Consider the following 15991-nt stretch of genomic DNA (forward strand, 5'->3'; position numbering starts at 1 on the left):
AGAAAAAAAATAGCTTCTAAATGATTTTCTTTTCTCCAAGTCTTTAAAATTCATTAACTCCTAGCACCGAGAAACAGCTGTTTTTTCTTTAAGTTAAATGTATTGAGAACTCGCCACAATCCCTTCTATAAAAGTTCTCTTCTGTTCTTTTGAAGTCCGCCAACTTCCTTGTTGCCTATTTGTCGTTTGGTATGTACGAATACCTATATTTCAAGTAATTGTTTTGTGGTAAGTTTTATAAAAACGTAACGCATTTTTATCTCTTTTAGTGAGTGACAGAAAAAGAGAAATTGACATCTCTTATACCTGAATTAATTTGCACCTAATCTACATTTCCACTGATGATCTCGACAGGTGATTACTTTTTAGAGCGGATTTTAGGGTCAGATACCAGACCAACTAGTATTATTTCTTTGAAGCTGAAAAGTGAATACTTAAGTGTGTTTCCCAAGAGGCCGTCGACAATAATCTTGCTAATACATCAAACTTTGCTGTCATGTCTAAAGCAAGCTATCTAATAATGGCCATTTTTTTTGGTTGTTTGGCTGCGGTTGTGTTCATTGAGCGTGATAGAGTTGATTTCCATTTGTTCAGGTCTGTTTTGCGTCAAAGAGAAACACGAAATCAAGCGGCGAAAAGCTCCTATCCCGAAAACATTGCCGGTAGTGAAGAGATTAATGATCACCGATCTAAGTTGAAGACAAATCGACACGGAGAATCCCAGTCATCGAATGACGAGGTGAAATCGACATCAAAATTAATACGACAGAGCCCGAAGGATGGCGATCGCCACGTTAAGCAAGATAACTCGGCAACTTCGACAAAAGAACAGCATATTAGAAAAGGCGCTTCAGTTGAAGAAGAGAAAGGGGATGATGAGCGCACCGCTAATAGAATGCATGGTCATATGAAACAACTGGGTGAACATGGGTCTATTATTTCTGAAGGAAAAATTGAAGAACTCCGCTATGTTCCCAACGGTAAGGACTTCTATCAACACTTTTTGAGAAAAAGGCAACCTTTGATAATGAGAAGTGCCATCATGAACTGGCCAGCTGTGAAATATTGGGCGAACGAAAGCTACCTCGAGGAAAAATATGGTCATGTCATTTTTGATGTTCAACTTACCAAAAAGTACGAAGGGGAATTTCCGGCCAAGAAAACAATGAATCTGACGGAGTTTCTGGATATTTACAAAAGCAAGCAGGTCTATTTGGACTGCCCCTTTCCCCACAGTGATATGATTCAGGATATTTTCATACCATATTGCTTGCAATGCGAGGAAATAATGAAAACTATAGCGAGTACACATTTGCTTTTTAGCAGCGGAAATACCAGCTCTAGTTGTCATATGGATGGTTATGAAAATCTTCTTAGTGTCATCTCGGGAACAAAAGAAATTTTAGTGGCAGATCCGAAATATGTTGAGTACTTTTACCCTCGGAATCACACAACCGTCAACATTGAATCCCCCATAGATCCTGAAGCTGTGGATTTGCAGAAATTTCCCAAACTTGCAGAAATTCCTTTCCATAAGGTAGGTTGATCACGATTTCTTACAAATTTTACTAAAACCAATGCAATCAATTTACCGTCATTTGTTCAATTTTTTCCTCAAAATTTTGACTTCCTTCATTACCAAGGTTTCCCTGCTAGCAGGAGGTTTCTTTTCTTTTTGCATTTGCTGGGCTGACGAGTGCGAGAAAAGAAACCTCTGCCGTGGGTCGAAACTCACTATGATCCAACCGCCGTTTACGACCTTGAACGGCTCTCTTCAAACCGCATGCCCCATGATATGTTTACTGACCGTGACTTGAGCCCGCTGTGTCCCGCGCATTGCTTTACAGTAATTCCGCTGTTGTTAAGTGAATCTACGCAACATGAGGTATCACGTGAGGATTCGGTTGCAAAGTAAACGCCGCGCATGCTCAACACGTCGAGTTTCGACCCATGGCAGAGGTCTCTCATCCTGTATGTAAAAGAAAAGAGAGCTCTGCTAGCAGGGAGGGAATACCGAGATTTACCCCTAAAAATAAGAAAACTAGAAAAAAGAAGAGGGAGAGAAAAGAAAAAAAATCAAGCGAAAATATAAATATTGATGCACCTTGTTGGCCGAATGCAGAAATGGCCACCAATAAATTATCCTTTTGTCTTTGTGTTAATTAGACTAACTGGCCTCGTTTTACAACCCAAATTCTTTCAATTTTACACGTGATAACGAGGCTAGTTAGGCTAATTAACACAGAGACAAAAGGATAACTTGTTGGCGGCCATTTTTGCATTCGATCAATGGCTAAACAACTTTCAGCTGCCTGTTTTAAAAGTGTTCCCGAGGACGTTAACACCTGCAGTCCAGGGCAACCTATTAATAATGAATTCAAGTATTGGAATCATGTTACACGGATAATGGGCGCTAATAGACCACTTTCGATATATTAAAATTCAGCTTGGCAGCGAGGCCTAGAGGACACAAACAAAGGAAACTTAATGAACATGTTTATTCATTTCTTTTGTTTGTGTCCTCTAAGCCTCACTATCAAGCTGAATTTTAATATATTGAAAGTGGTCTATAAATTCCGAAAAAATAATTGTTCAGTGGTGGCAATGATTATGCAAGGCAAATTTAAACTGGAGACTAGTGACTCCATTCTAAATCGCCACCTCCTGAGGGACTGGTTCAAGGTATGTACGGTAGAGAAAGTACAGTCCAGGCCCCATGGTTCGAAAGGTTCATAACGTTATCCACTGGATAAATCACTATCCATTGAATAGTGCGATTGGTTTCGCGATGACTTATCCAGTGGATAGCGCTATCCACTCCTCGAACACGTTGGAAAGGTGATTTCTGTGTCAAACCATGAATAAACGATTTCAAGTGACACGAACTAAATGATTTGGCATTTAAATTGGACTTAATCCGAAATGGTGACGACTGTTGTCATGAAATTTCTGATCAGTACATTCATGGAAGAACTCCCAAGCTGACTGATTAAATGGATGTTTCCTTAAAAACTGGAGAGTTCGGGGATTATAGGTGCAGCCACCTCAAATGTCTGCAAGATTTTATTGGGAAGCAGACTTTTAATGGTTTTTAGGCACAACAACCGCTCAAAGGGCTGCAGCCTTTATAATAATTTTCGATCAAAGGTTTTATTTATGGGAGAGAGAAGGATGGACAAAGTTAAGACCCCATTAATCCCGGATTCTCGTTAGTGATGGTCTGTTCCATGGACCAGTCAGCCGCTTGAGATCATTGTGCCTTTGGGAAGTCTCCATAAAGGACACCACAAACTATTATAGTGGCAATGATCAATTGCACAGGTGTCTAGAAAGCGGTTGGACCAAACATCATTGCAGGAGAGACGGGATTCTTCGCTCAAACAAGAAAACGAGTTGCTCAGTTGCCACAATACAATTAAGTAGTTTTATTTCCCCCCTTCTTAGTCGTGCGTAATCGATTAGAACTAATAGATCAAATCGGCTAACTCATTGCTGTACCCAATTCAAACCCTTTGTTGAATAAAACGTTTTTTTCCAGGTATTTCCATATCATTTAAAATGTGAATGCTATATTATACAATGCAATAATACTGAATACAATCCACAAAGAATTTTAACCCCGAGAGATTTGAATTGAGTACAACATTGAGTTAGCCGATTTAGTCTATTGTCTATTGTTAAACGATGAAGGCATGAGTATCAGCAACAAACGCGAACTCAGTAGAGTCTTGATCATTTGTACTTGTACTTGTTAGAACGAAAGACCGTTACTGATGAGTCAGAGTGTCTGCGTAATTTGTTGAAGGTCAAATCCGTTCTCAGGTTGAATCCGTTTTTACCTAGGTTAATGGGTGATCCTCCTTTTACCTACGCTGAATATGCGCTCTATCTGTTTAAATAAGCTATCAACCCCCCAAAAAAGCGTTTGAAAACTCCTATACCCTCCCTCCAGTTCTGACTTTCGCATCTCAACACATCTTTTTAATGTTTCACATTATCGGTTTATGTATTCATACACTTAGTATCCATTCATCCTCAATATCACAACATAGTAAGGGAACAAAGCTGCATCCTCAGTATTGATGAGCAATCTTGTCCACAGAGTCCGCTTTTCTTTTGGTCAGCATAAGAGAACACGGACTCTGACCACTTCCAAGGCAGGAAGTCGGCAAATCACAGACTTCCGGCACGTCTACGAACGCTCATAAATTTGAAACAGTTACCTGTGAGCGGTTACCAAATTAGAACCCCACAGAGACTGCGCGTTTTTCGGAACCAGCGAGAGGTTTGCCAGATGGTTTGCCAGAGGTTGCCAGAGGTTTGCCAGAGGTCGTTATTCGTGGTGCTGACCGAAAGAATCGCGGCCTCTGAGGACGAGAATGTGGTTGTCAAGAGGTTGTCAACGATTACAAAAATGGACGGTCACTGCGACTGCGCATAAGTTGGAAATGGCCAGAGTCCGTCTTGTTAGTGCTGACCAAAAGAAAAGTGGACTCTGGGGACGAGATTGATGGATGAGGAAAAGTTTTTTCTAGTCATTCAATCAACTGCTTATCCGTAACACTTGTCTGAACTACGAAAAGCTGGTTTGGGCAACATAGAGCGGTTTTCAATTGAGTGGCGAAAGTAATTAGCGAATTGCTTTGGTTTTGCATTACTTCACTCAGTGATTGGTTCAAAGTTGTCGCTCTACTTTTTCAATTAGAAAAGAAACCAAAACCAATCGTGACTCGCGCACGCACATTTTCAAGCGCTTTGTATCGGCTACGTGTGATTGGTTTACTGGATTGTCTCCGTCCTTTTTGATTGGCCAAAGTAATTACTTTGGTTTTTGTTTTACGACACTCAATTGAAACTCGCTCTATGATGATGTGCGATTCAAGGAAACATTCCGAGTGTCTACAGACTGGGCAAATGGGGAAAGATATCTACTTGGGTAGTCCAGATCTCTGGCAATTTCCTTTTCTTTTAACTTCTCGTTATTTTGTATTTCAGTAATAAATTAAATATTTCATTTTAATTTCTGTAACCGTGTAAATAGGCCAAGAAGTAAAATAAAGTTATTATTGTTATTGTTGCTTTTATTGGTGGATCTCCTTTACACAGTTGCCTAATTAATTATTTGGCCTTTGAGTGAAAACGGCGCATATCATTGCAAATGATGTATGCGATTGTAAAGAGTCTTTTGAAATCCTCGGTTCAAGATTATTTTTCCCTATCTGAGCAGGCAATTACAGAGAAAATGTTACTGATATGGAAGAGAGATGGTAATTTCCATGTTGCTGGGGAGCAGACGATTGATGCCATCTACCCATAAAGTGCTCGGCAGGAGGTCAAGAAGCCAGTAAAGAGTTCCACAATTTTAAAAACTTTTTTTCTATAATGCTCATGGTATATGGTGATTGTTAATGTAAAAAGTCGTTTTATTTGGGCCAGTGTTGGTTTCCCTGGTGACCAATTAATTTCATTTGCTCTTTGTGGTTTGCGGGAAAGCGCGGGTCCAAGATCGTAATGTACTAACAAGAGAAAATAAATGTTACTCTTGATTTATAATGTATGCATAATTTATGCAATCCATTCGATGCGTCGCTACAGCGACGTGTCAGACGTTATATCCGTCCTCGTTGGACGCATAAAACGTCTTGGACGAATAAATTTCACGTTTTAGACGTCGCCGGACCAACGTATATAATTAACTTGCATCGTCTGACATTTGCGACGATTATTGTACCGAAGGCGCCTGGGACATTAAAGATATGTGATATTGGCCTTTCCGAAATTCAGCAGGGAACTGGGGCGAGTTTCAAGTTTTAACTAATCGATAAACTGACACTTCCACATGAAAGATCATGTTGAGATTGGTCATTTGGCCAAAAATGGTGCTTTTATGGTGAACAGAGACCAAGTTATGGACCTTGAAACATGGTTCAAAATCCATACAGGCGTCTCTAATTTTGATACAGCTTCCCCCAAAACCATATAAACTCTTAAAATTTTTATGATTTCCGTGATACTCTTTAAAATGGGCAAACATAGCGATTTTCATCGCAGCTCCCTTCAAATTGTAGGTACATGACGGGATTTTACAGTTATCACTGAACTGATAAAAAAATTAGAGTTTATATGGTTTTGGGGGACGCTTTGTAAAAATTAGAGACGTTTGTATGGATTTTGAACCATGTTTTAAGGTCCATAACTTGGTCTCTGTTCACCCTAAAAGTACCATACTTGGCCAAATGACCAATCTCAACATGATCTTTCATGTGGTAGTGTCAGTTTATCGATTAGTTAAAACTTGAAACTCGCCCCAGTTCCCTGCTGAATTTGGGAAAGGCCAATTGACATCCAGTAATGGATGACTAAAATCGAAAATACCTCAGAACTTCCAAGGAAACATGAGGAGCAACGACTAGCAACGATTGTTCCGTTTAAGAACCGGTTGTGTAATCGAACACGTTTGAGTGATAGTGAACAATGAACAATGCAAAATCTCGGCACGGACATTCAGTCACGTTAAATCGAAGCAGTCGTATAAAAGGGACGTAAGGTTATTTTGGCAGCTTTTGCAAGTGCGGTTTTGGGCCTCATCGAAAAAAGTTATGTCGAGGAAACTTTTCTCATGCGGCCCCCTTACGGCTGTCACACTTTTATTATCAGCTGTCATCACTCACCATCATATCGTTGTTCCTGAAACTAAAACTGGGCAGACGATCCCGTCATCACATGAATCATCTGGAAATGGAATTGTTACTGACACTACTGATCACCTTCGTGGTCATTTAAGGAAGCTTGGCGAGCAAAGCCCAGTTATTCTTGGTGGAGTAGAAGATATTGATTACGTCCCAAACGGACTTGATTTTTATATTCATTTCTTAAGAAAAAGTCAGCCTCTTGTCATGAGAGGTGCTGCCAACGACTGGTCTGCTCTTAAATTTTGGATAAATGAGACTTACATGAGAGAAAAATATGGTCATATCGCATTTGACGTGGAATTTACCAAACATTACGAGAGAATACACCCCATGAAGAAAACTATGAACTTGAATGAATACCTTGATATATACAAAACTCAACAAGTTTATCTGGACTGCCCTTTTCCTCATAGTGATTTAACAAGTGACATTATGGTTCCATATTGCCTTCAGTGTGAAGAAGTTATGTCAACCATAACAAGTGTCCACTTGTTGTACAGCAGTGGTAACACAAGCTCAAGTCTTCATAATGATGGATATCAGAACCTGCTTGCCATTATTTCAGGATTTAAAGAAGTTCTTCTTGCCAGTAGTGATAAGGCAGAATATTTATATGCAAATAATTACACAACGGTTCCTGGTTTGTCACCAGTCAATCCAGAATCAGTAGATCTCAAAACATTTCCAAATGTGTCAAAAGTGTCATTTTACAAGGTATCTGAGAGATGTGCAGACATCTTTCAATCAGTATGCAAATTGTTTACTTTAGTTTACATGAAAGACTCAGATGAACAGTCCTTCGCCTGTGCCATCTCCTGCTTTGCTAACATGCAAAATTTTAATCGAAATCTTTGACTTTATAGCGATTCACCAGGCCACAGTTGTAGGGCACAAAATGATATCCTCTATGCTGTTGCCATGGCAACTGCTGCTGGGTTTATTTAATGCAGGGTTGATTTTGTCGTTTATTGTTGTAATAAGACATTGACTATTGGTGAGCTTATGCAGAGAATGTGAATCATTATGGGTAGCACATGCGTTTCAAGTTTGACCGTGTGCCTGTACTTAGTGTGTTCAAATTTGAACAACATCCATACAACATTTTCGGAGATATTCTCAATTTTGTGATTTATTACAGCCATTTGTAATGATTGTGAGGTCACCAATTTTTGAACAAAAACTTGAATATCTCTGAACCAAAAGAAAGTATTCTAAAACAGAAGACACCATTTTTCATCATAATTTTTGAAAGGTCTTTAAAAAATTATAAGCAAAAGATACTTATTTACTTCATAAGCACTGTAAGCTCCTTTTGTCATTAATTGACAACTGCCATGTCTTGTTATATCATTCTCTTCTCAGGTTGTATTGAATGCAGGAGACATATTGTATATACCACAGCATTGGTGGCATCATGTAAGGTCATATGATTGCCCAAACATTGCAATTTCACTGTGGTTTCATCCATTTGCTGAGAAAGAAGACAGTGAGGAACAGCTTGATATGGAAGATGAAACTGAGGACGTAAGTTCAAATTTCAGGTTGTTTGGAAAACTAAGCAACTGACATTGAATTATAGAAGCAAATTTTCACTCTAATTTCCCACACCATTCACAGCAGTTTATTTCCAGGATATTTGATACATAACAGTGCTGGAAATAATTTTTCTTTATTCACAGGACATATGTCCTTTCAAATCTTCCTTTTAGTCGGAAATACAAATTGGACTGGACATAATTTATTGACTGACAATACCTTGAAGCCGATAACTCAAGATGTGCTGGTGAGATGTTCGGTCATCGTGTCCGATCATAAGGTAAAATTAGCCAGACATTTTCAAAATTTGGTTGGACAATGTCTGATAACGACTATTATTTCCAGCACTGCATAATGAGATTTAGCATCAAGAAAATAATTTCTTGTGTGGATGATGGAAAGGTTTACATTGAAATCAGCCAGCTCGTCCCTGACACCCTCTACAGTTAAACAGTCCACTCCTATTAAGTAAGTGTTCTACTTACATTTGGACAATGTGGTACTTTCCATTCAACATTAATATCACAGATTGAAATTTTGGAATTCCATGTGCTAATGCAATGGTACTTTCCAGTTGCTCAAACCCAACCCAAGCTAGAAGGAGTCCACAATGTTTTCCACCAGTAAGAGCAATGTTATTAGCATGAGATGGGCCAGAAGGAACATTTAAGTCTGATTCAGTCAAAAAGCATCATGATGTTCACATTCCTGCCATGAGGAAAAGAAACAAACATTTCCGTTGGGTTCCATCTGAAGTTTCCTAAGCATTGTCAGAGGTATAAATTGGGCAAGGTTCTCTGAATTGTTCCCAACAGTCTTCCAACAGGATGAAAATACAGTGCAGCAATATTTTTCTTCTACCGCCCTTTTACTTTCCGTGTTTATTTTGTAGTTAATCGTGGTTTGTAGCTGAGATTTTGTCACTTGCATCTTTATATCACGGAGAACGATCTTAAGTTTCTTGATCCAACTTTTTAATCTCTTTTTGATTTAAAATCAGCCCTGAGTGAACCCTCTCCTGCTTACTATTCACTTCAGTTTGTGAGAAAAAAATTCTTTAATATGAACCCTGCTTCCTCCCAGTTTTGTCTCCATCTTATGAACTTTTTGCTTGATTCATTTGTCATGATTGTAGTGTGGCAAAATGAAGTAAAAATCTCATGATTTTTATCTCTGTCTACAATCACAGCTGTATTTATAGTACCATGAATCTCATCAAATAACATGATTTTTTAACAATTCTTTGCACTTTTTTGTTGTCAGACAAGCCTATTTGAAGATGTGGTGTACAGCACGAAAGTTTTTCGCAAAATTGTTGAGACTTATCCAGAAACAATCAAGTGCCAGTCACAGAACAAACTAATCACAGAAGCCTTTCATCCAGACGACTTGGGAACACCTGAGGAGGACATGTTTGTTACTCTCTCTAGTGGATATAAGAGTAAGATTAAGGAAGATGCTTATTGAGCTGGAGTTCAGTTTAGTTCTTGTAGTTTTTGTGCCTGGTTTATTGTGTCAAAACTGATGTCGACAGTTACTGATATTTGTAGAGCATACTATTAAATGTATCTTACCGGTATTAGATGTTTTGATGTGTTGTATCACTAAGTATTGTTTTTTCCGAGTTTTGCTGTATTTTGATGAGCCCGCTAGGGTGAGCCAAAATGCAAGCAACAAGTAGAAGTACTCATCAATACTGCACACCAAAACATGCCATTTATAAGCTATTTATTATCCAACTTTTTTGCACTAAATTTCTTAGAAAATGAATTGTAAACAACGGAGAACGTGTGACTGATCGCGGGGCAATATCAGCATCTAAACTAGTCAAACCGGTTCTCTACTGTACAATAACCAAGTGTACAATAACTAACTGTACAATTTCGCGGAATATCTGTACAAATAACAAACACAGTTGGATAATAAATAGCTCATATACCATGATGTCTACATGCCAATCAAAACTCTATAATTGCATTACCCAATGTTCTAGTTTTTAACAGTACTTATTACTTAGCCAAATGAAACAATGTTGGTTTCTGGTGAAAGAGAAAAACTTGAGTACCTAGAGAAAAACCTCTCTGAGCTGTAAGGAGAATCTACAAACTCAACCCACATATGATGCTAACTCCAAGAATCAAAACTGAGCCAGTCCATTGGTGGGGCTGGACAGTCTGCGAGTCATATTGCAAGCCATGCGAGTCTTGCATTTAAGTCTAAGCACCCATTTCAAATAGCCCTCAACAGTATTTAAGTCTAAGCACCCATTTTAAAACGGTTAGCTTTCAATATCTGTGAGTTGCATGTTGACTCGCATGGCTGGCCATGTTAGCTCGCATAACTCACAGCCATGGCTTGCACATTGTCGTCACTTCACATTGACGAAAGGCGAGTGATCTCGCCACCCCAGCAACCCTGTACCCTAACGCTATTCTTGTTACATATTTTTGGCTGCATGATCCATGATCATAAAATACCCAAGCAGATCTGTGTTCATATTGCTTTAGCTTCTCACTACAAATAATAATTGTTGTTTTTATATTTGCAGTGCCAAAGCTTGGTTTTGGCACAGCTGGTTTGTTTGAAGATACCAAGTCATCTGTTCTGGTGGCTCTCAATGCTGGATACAGGTACAAATTAGACATGGAATGAAAGCTAGTGAGCATTGATTTATTGTCAGAAGGAAAATCTAATTTACCGGTAAAATGATATGTTTCAGGATGATTGATTCTGCTCAAGCTTATAACGAGGAACACCTGGGACTTGCCTTAGAGGAAAGTGGTTTACCAAGAGAAGATATTTTCATTGTTTCCAAAGTTCATCCAAGATTTTTGGGTTATCATGAAACATTGCAGTCAGTTGAGGAGTCCTTAAAGAAATTGAAGGTATAGACACCATGCATTGTATATTGGAGGGGTGTTGATTGGTAAAGAAAAAATGGTGGGGGTGGGTACTGTGGTGAGTAGGTATGGGAGGGGTAAGTGAGCTTGTTAGCAGTAGGTCGTGGTGTAAGTGCAATTTATAACTGTTTTTAATCATTGATGACTGAGGTCCCTCACAAACTCAAAGATCATCCATGGAAACATTTTGCTGTACCACGCAAACTAACTTCAAAGTAATCATGCAATAAGTTGGTTTCGTTTTGCCGTTTTACCCACTTCCACTCCGTCCAAGGCTCGTTTCAAAGCTTTCCACATTATCTGTCCTAGGTCAGCTATGTTGATCTGATGTTAATCCACTCCATGGACTGTGATGAGGGGCCTGGTGCACACTTGGTTTGTCCTAAGGGTGAGCCCAATGGGACATGGGTAGACTCGTGGAAGGCCTTAGAATCTCTTGTGGAAAAAGGCAAGAATTTTATTATTACTATTATTATTACTATTATTATTATTATTGTTTTTGTTATTATTGTTGTTGTTGTTATTATTATTATTATTTTTATTATCTGCTCGCTGTAAGAATCCTGAAAAATCAATAATATACACATTGTGATTTTGCTGTTCCATCTTTCTTACGTTTGCAATGCCATACGATATGTATTTGTTGTTGAATTTTTGGGAAACAGAATCGTGAAAAAGCTGATTGTTCCTTTGGGAGGTGGACACTTTGCGCAATTTCATCGTTGCTGATGTGTGTTTTTGCCGTTTATTTAGATATTAGTAACACTCGCCGAGTGGAAAATTAGAGTTGGAGATGATTTGTTTTTATTTGTCTTCCTGTAGGCAAAATTCGTAGCATCGGTGTCAGCAACTTTGAGGTTGAAGATCTTCAGCGACTTCTTGAAATAGCCCATGTTCATCCTTCCGTCGTTCAGAACTTTTTTGATCCGTTTTCTCAAGACAGTGACACGCGGCAATTTTGCAAGGAAAATAATATACAATACATGGCACACAGGTATGAGTCAATATGCTTGTTTAACAATGCGGGAAAGGACGTAAAATTGACCCTTAATTCAGAGTTTATTAATATAATATATGATATCTTCTGAATTGACGTCTCCCCGTAGGGTGTTTTCAGGGCCAATGGCACAACTGATAGAAGTAAAGAAAACAAATTTTAACAATAATAAAACTTATAGTTTGTCTCACCATGTAGTCATCTGAGTCATGCACTTAAGTAGTAAATCGCGATGTTTCCGGCGACCGCTCACCGTTGGTCTTCTTCAGGCGATAATGCGCTGATCAAATCGAAACTTCAACATCCCCCCCCTCCCGGGCAAACCCCGGGCATTTGACTATCTTCTGTGCCCGGGGAGTGGGGAATTTGACCTTTGCCAACGTTGGGTGGGGAAAATTGAACCGGAAGTGTCAGGTTTCAAATCAAAGCTGTTGCCTAACAGGAGCCCGGTAGTCTGGGGCTCCCAAAGAATAGCTCTGGGCGCCTTAATTTTTCACAGCAACACCTTTCACTTCATATGTTGGGCTCCTAAGTTCTCAGCGTTTAGCTCTGAGGGCCCCTTTAAAATTTTCTTAGGCAGCAGCCTTGCAAATGATTGTTTTTTTCGGGCGCCGAAGTCGCCAAAGCTATAAAATACGTGTTTGGACGAGATGGAAGAGTTTAAAGGAAGAGGTGCAGCATTTGTGAGCGATAGTCTTTATTAAAGACAGGAGGAGCCGACGACGATTTTTCTTTAGTAGGGTATGACAGACAAATCCGACGATAGGGTAGGGCATTTGAACACCATTTTGGCCCGAGAGGGCAGGAATTTGAACGATCCAATCTTCAAAAGTTCAAATGCCCGGGCTTTGCCCGAGTGGGGGGGTGGGGAATTGTTGAAGTTTCGAGTTGATCGGCGCATAAGGTCAACTGGTTACGCGCTACTTTATGTATCACAGTGATCAGCTGTCATTGGTGAACGAAACGTCGCGATCTACAACCAGATTGATACCCTGGGTTCCAGAGAGTTTTTTCTCTTTAGAGATTTTTGGCAACGCCGCGATGCTAAGCCACGAAGCGTCTCCGTTCGCCATTGGGCGTTTACCGGGTTGACCTCTCCTGTCAAAAGAAAAACAAAACCTCTGGCACCCGGGGTACCAAATAGACTGCATCGTGAGGCAAACGATTATACATTTCATTATATATTTACGACCATGATAACAACTAAGCACCTCTTTTACGAAATGTGAAGAATCCCAATTGGCGGGAGACAGGAAAATGGCCAGTCTACAAGCGCTGCAGAGAAGTTGAACTGTAACTTCAGGCTGAGCTTAACCAAAATTCTAAGAGCATACTAAGAACACACCTAGGCTGCCGGAGTCAGTTAAGGACGTCTTTATTTTGGACATCCTGTTTCCAAATCGTCAGTTTGGCTCTGCTATTGTTTAAAAACAGTTATGAAAGCTTCGTGTCTAAGTGGATTGATTTGCTAACATAACATGTTGAACTTAGGCCTAGGGCAAACGTCGAAACTTAGTCGCGTCGAATAAGTTAAAAATAGGTTCCACAAAGTGTCGACTTCCTTTCAACGCGGTATCAAACGTCGAACCTGCGTCGATCCTATTTCACAAGTTGCACTTCATTAGAACAAGGGACCCGTGCTATTCACTCGATGCGTGGGTAGTGCTAGGACTTGATAACGAAATGTCGAAATACAGTGCTCGTCGGGCCTTTCTTTGGTAATTAATTGTGAAAAAAAAAGAAAGAGAGGATTTTGTAATTTGCATGATTTATGCATTGAGTTCAGCGCGTTTTTAGAACGGCGTTTGCGGGAACGCCGATCCACTGTCGCAGTATCCGACATGGTAAATCGAACCTAATATGCACTGTATGCTGGAGTCGAACCAATTAATTTGAGTCGAACTTAATTACGGCAAACGTCGCAACTATTCATGCGCCTATTTCAAAATTAATAGGTTCGACGAATTAAGTTCGACTAAGATTGGACGTTTGCCCCAGGCCTTAGTTGTATGTTAGGGAAATTAAGATCTATCACGGCGACCTCGACGAAAACGTCACCTCAAAATATAACTTTGCTCTAGTAAAAGTCTTTCGCGATTATTCCATCTCGTTCAAGTCGTACGTTGTGGGCGAAGAATCCTAAAAATAAATTGGCACGAGCGGTTTCAGAGTACAAAAAGAGATTCAAAGGTTTACATTTGTATGCTCACTTTGTCGTTGAAACCTCAAATTAGGTGATTTTAGGTCGTTGTTGGGCAGAGTACCGCAAAAATCTGTGCTAAAATGCGTTCTGCACGTGCAGCACGATTATATTTCCTATTTTAACCAATGATATATTTTTCATGGCGCTGTCGTCGCCGTAGCCGTTGTCGTTTCTGAAACTCCCTATTGGTGATCTCAATTAAAGTTATTCTTTTTTTCCCCTACTTTCACAGCACTCTCGGAGATTCTTGGAAGAGAGAAGGTCTTCCCGAAAACCCAGTTTTTTCAGATGAAGGTCTCCGAAAGATTGCGACCAGGTTCGATGCTTCCATCGCACAACTGGTTATAAAATGGTGTTTGGAGCATACTATTTGCGTACCGCGGTCTCGGAACCCGAATCACATTCAAACCAACTTTCACTTATTTCACGTCGTTCTCAATGACCAAGATCGAGAGTATTTTGAGAATCTAGACGGAAAAATAATCGTGCCCGATGATGGACCCCCTTTCGATTCTCGATCAAAGGGGAGAATTCCCGATCAAGACGTGGCGTCTACAGAGGAACCTTATCATGGGAGCGCTAACAGTGACGCAAAAAACATAAACGATAAAGTAGTGTTGATAGAGAAGGTGGATCTTCAAGATCCTACGTTATATCTGAGCTCCGATGATCACTGGATATACGCTTTTGACGCCGCCACCGGAAAGGTGAAATGGAAATATGGGACGGCAGACGAGGGTGGCTCAAAATGTGCCTTCAACTCAGATGGCACCGTTGTGTACTGCGGTACCGACGACAAGTCACTTCGCGCACTCTACGCTGCCAATGGTTCCCTTATTTGGAAGTTCTCAACGGGAGGAGCGATAACGTCTTCCACCCGAGTGGGTCCAGACGGCAGTCTATATTTTGGCTGTTTAGATGGGCATTTCTATTCAGTTAATCCAGACGGATCTTTGAAATGGAAGCAATTCTTGGGTGAAGAGATTTGGTCCTCCCCGGCTCTCCTTTCAAATGGTGAGACGCTCTTCATTGGGTCAATGGCTGAAGACTCAGCAAACGTTTTTGCTCTTAAATCTGAAACCGGCGAAATAATGTGGGAGAGTGGGACAAAAGGATCTGTATTCTCCTCTCCCACTGTTAGTCATGACGACAAGACTGTTTTTTTCTGCTCATTTGACGCCAACTGCTACGCTTTTAGCACTGAGAATGGTAAAGAACTCTGGGTGTTCCAGGCCGATTCTGCATTTCAGTCCTCGCCGGTTGTTAGCAAAGCTGACGGTACCATGTTTGTTGGTTCATCAGAAGGTAACATTTATGCTGTGGACTCCTTCACAGGAAAAGTCAAATGGACAAGAGAAGGTACGGTATGGCAAAAACCAAACTTAGGTGGTTATTAATTTTAAACCGCATGTCCTGCAAAATGGCGAAATAAGCGCAGAAAAAAGGTGGAGGAACATCCAACAAGTTACAAACGTTTGATCTCGGGCTTGATTAACCCTAAATACGAAAACAAGAGATCTAAGGAATACTGCCGAACTGTTTAATATATTGTAGATTGTGACCGTTTTTACACCAGAGAGTAAATTTCGTATGGTAAAATGTCGGACACAATACAAATTTTGTTTAGACATCTTTTGCTTGCCAAAATGCAGAAGCTTCTTTA

The 15991-nt window shown here is 40.0% G+C and overlaps 1 protein-coding gene across 2 annotated transcripts in view; it reads left to right on the forward strand.

The window, feature by feature from the left end:
* The first annotated feature begins 363 nt into the window (after positions 1–363).
* The window catches only part of LOC138008246 (uncharacterized), a 17928-nt gene continuing 2300 nt past the window's right edge, over positions 364–15991 (forward strand). Inside the window, exons 1-8 of one of the 2 annotated variants that reach the window (XM_068855511.1) lie at positions 364–1537; positions 8055–8216; positions 9492–9669; positions 10777–10858; positions 10948–11113; positions 11438–11576; positions 11951–12122; positions 14561–15687. In XM_068855511.1, coding sequence (XP_068711612.1) covers positions 497–1537; positions 8055–8216; positions 9492–9669; positions 10777–10858; positions 10948–11113; positions 11438–11576; positions 11951–12122; positions 14561–15687 — 3067 coding nt within the window. In that variant the 5' untranslated portion in view covers positions 364–496. Of the gene's footprint in view, positions 1538–6326; positions 7407–8054; positions 8217–9491; positions 9670–10776; positions 10859–10947; positions 11114–11437; positions 11577–11950; positions 12123–14560; positions 15688–15991 lie in introns of those variants that run through there. The other variant, XM_068855512.1, reaches the window with a different exon arrangement.

The sequence above is a fragment of the Montipora foliosa genome, chromosome 6, assembly GCF_036669935.1.
Source record: "Montipora foliosa isolate CH-2021 chromosome 6, ASM3666993v2, whole genome shotgun sequence".
NCBI classification, from domain to species: Eukaryota; Metazoa; Cnidaria; class Anthozoa; order Scleractinia; family Acroporidae; genus Montipora; species Montipora foliosa.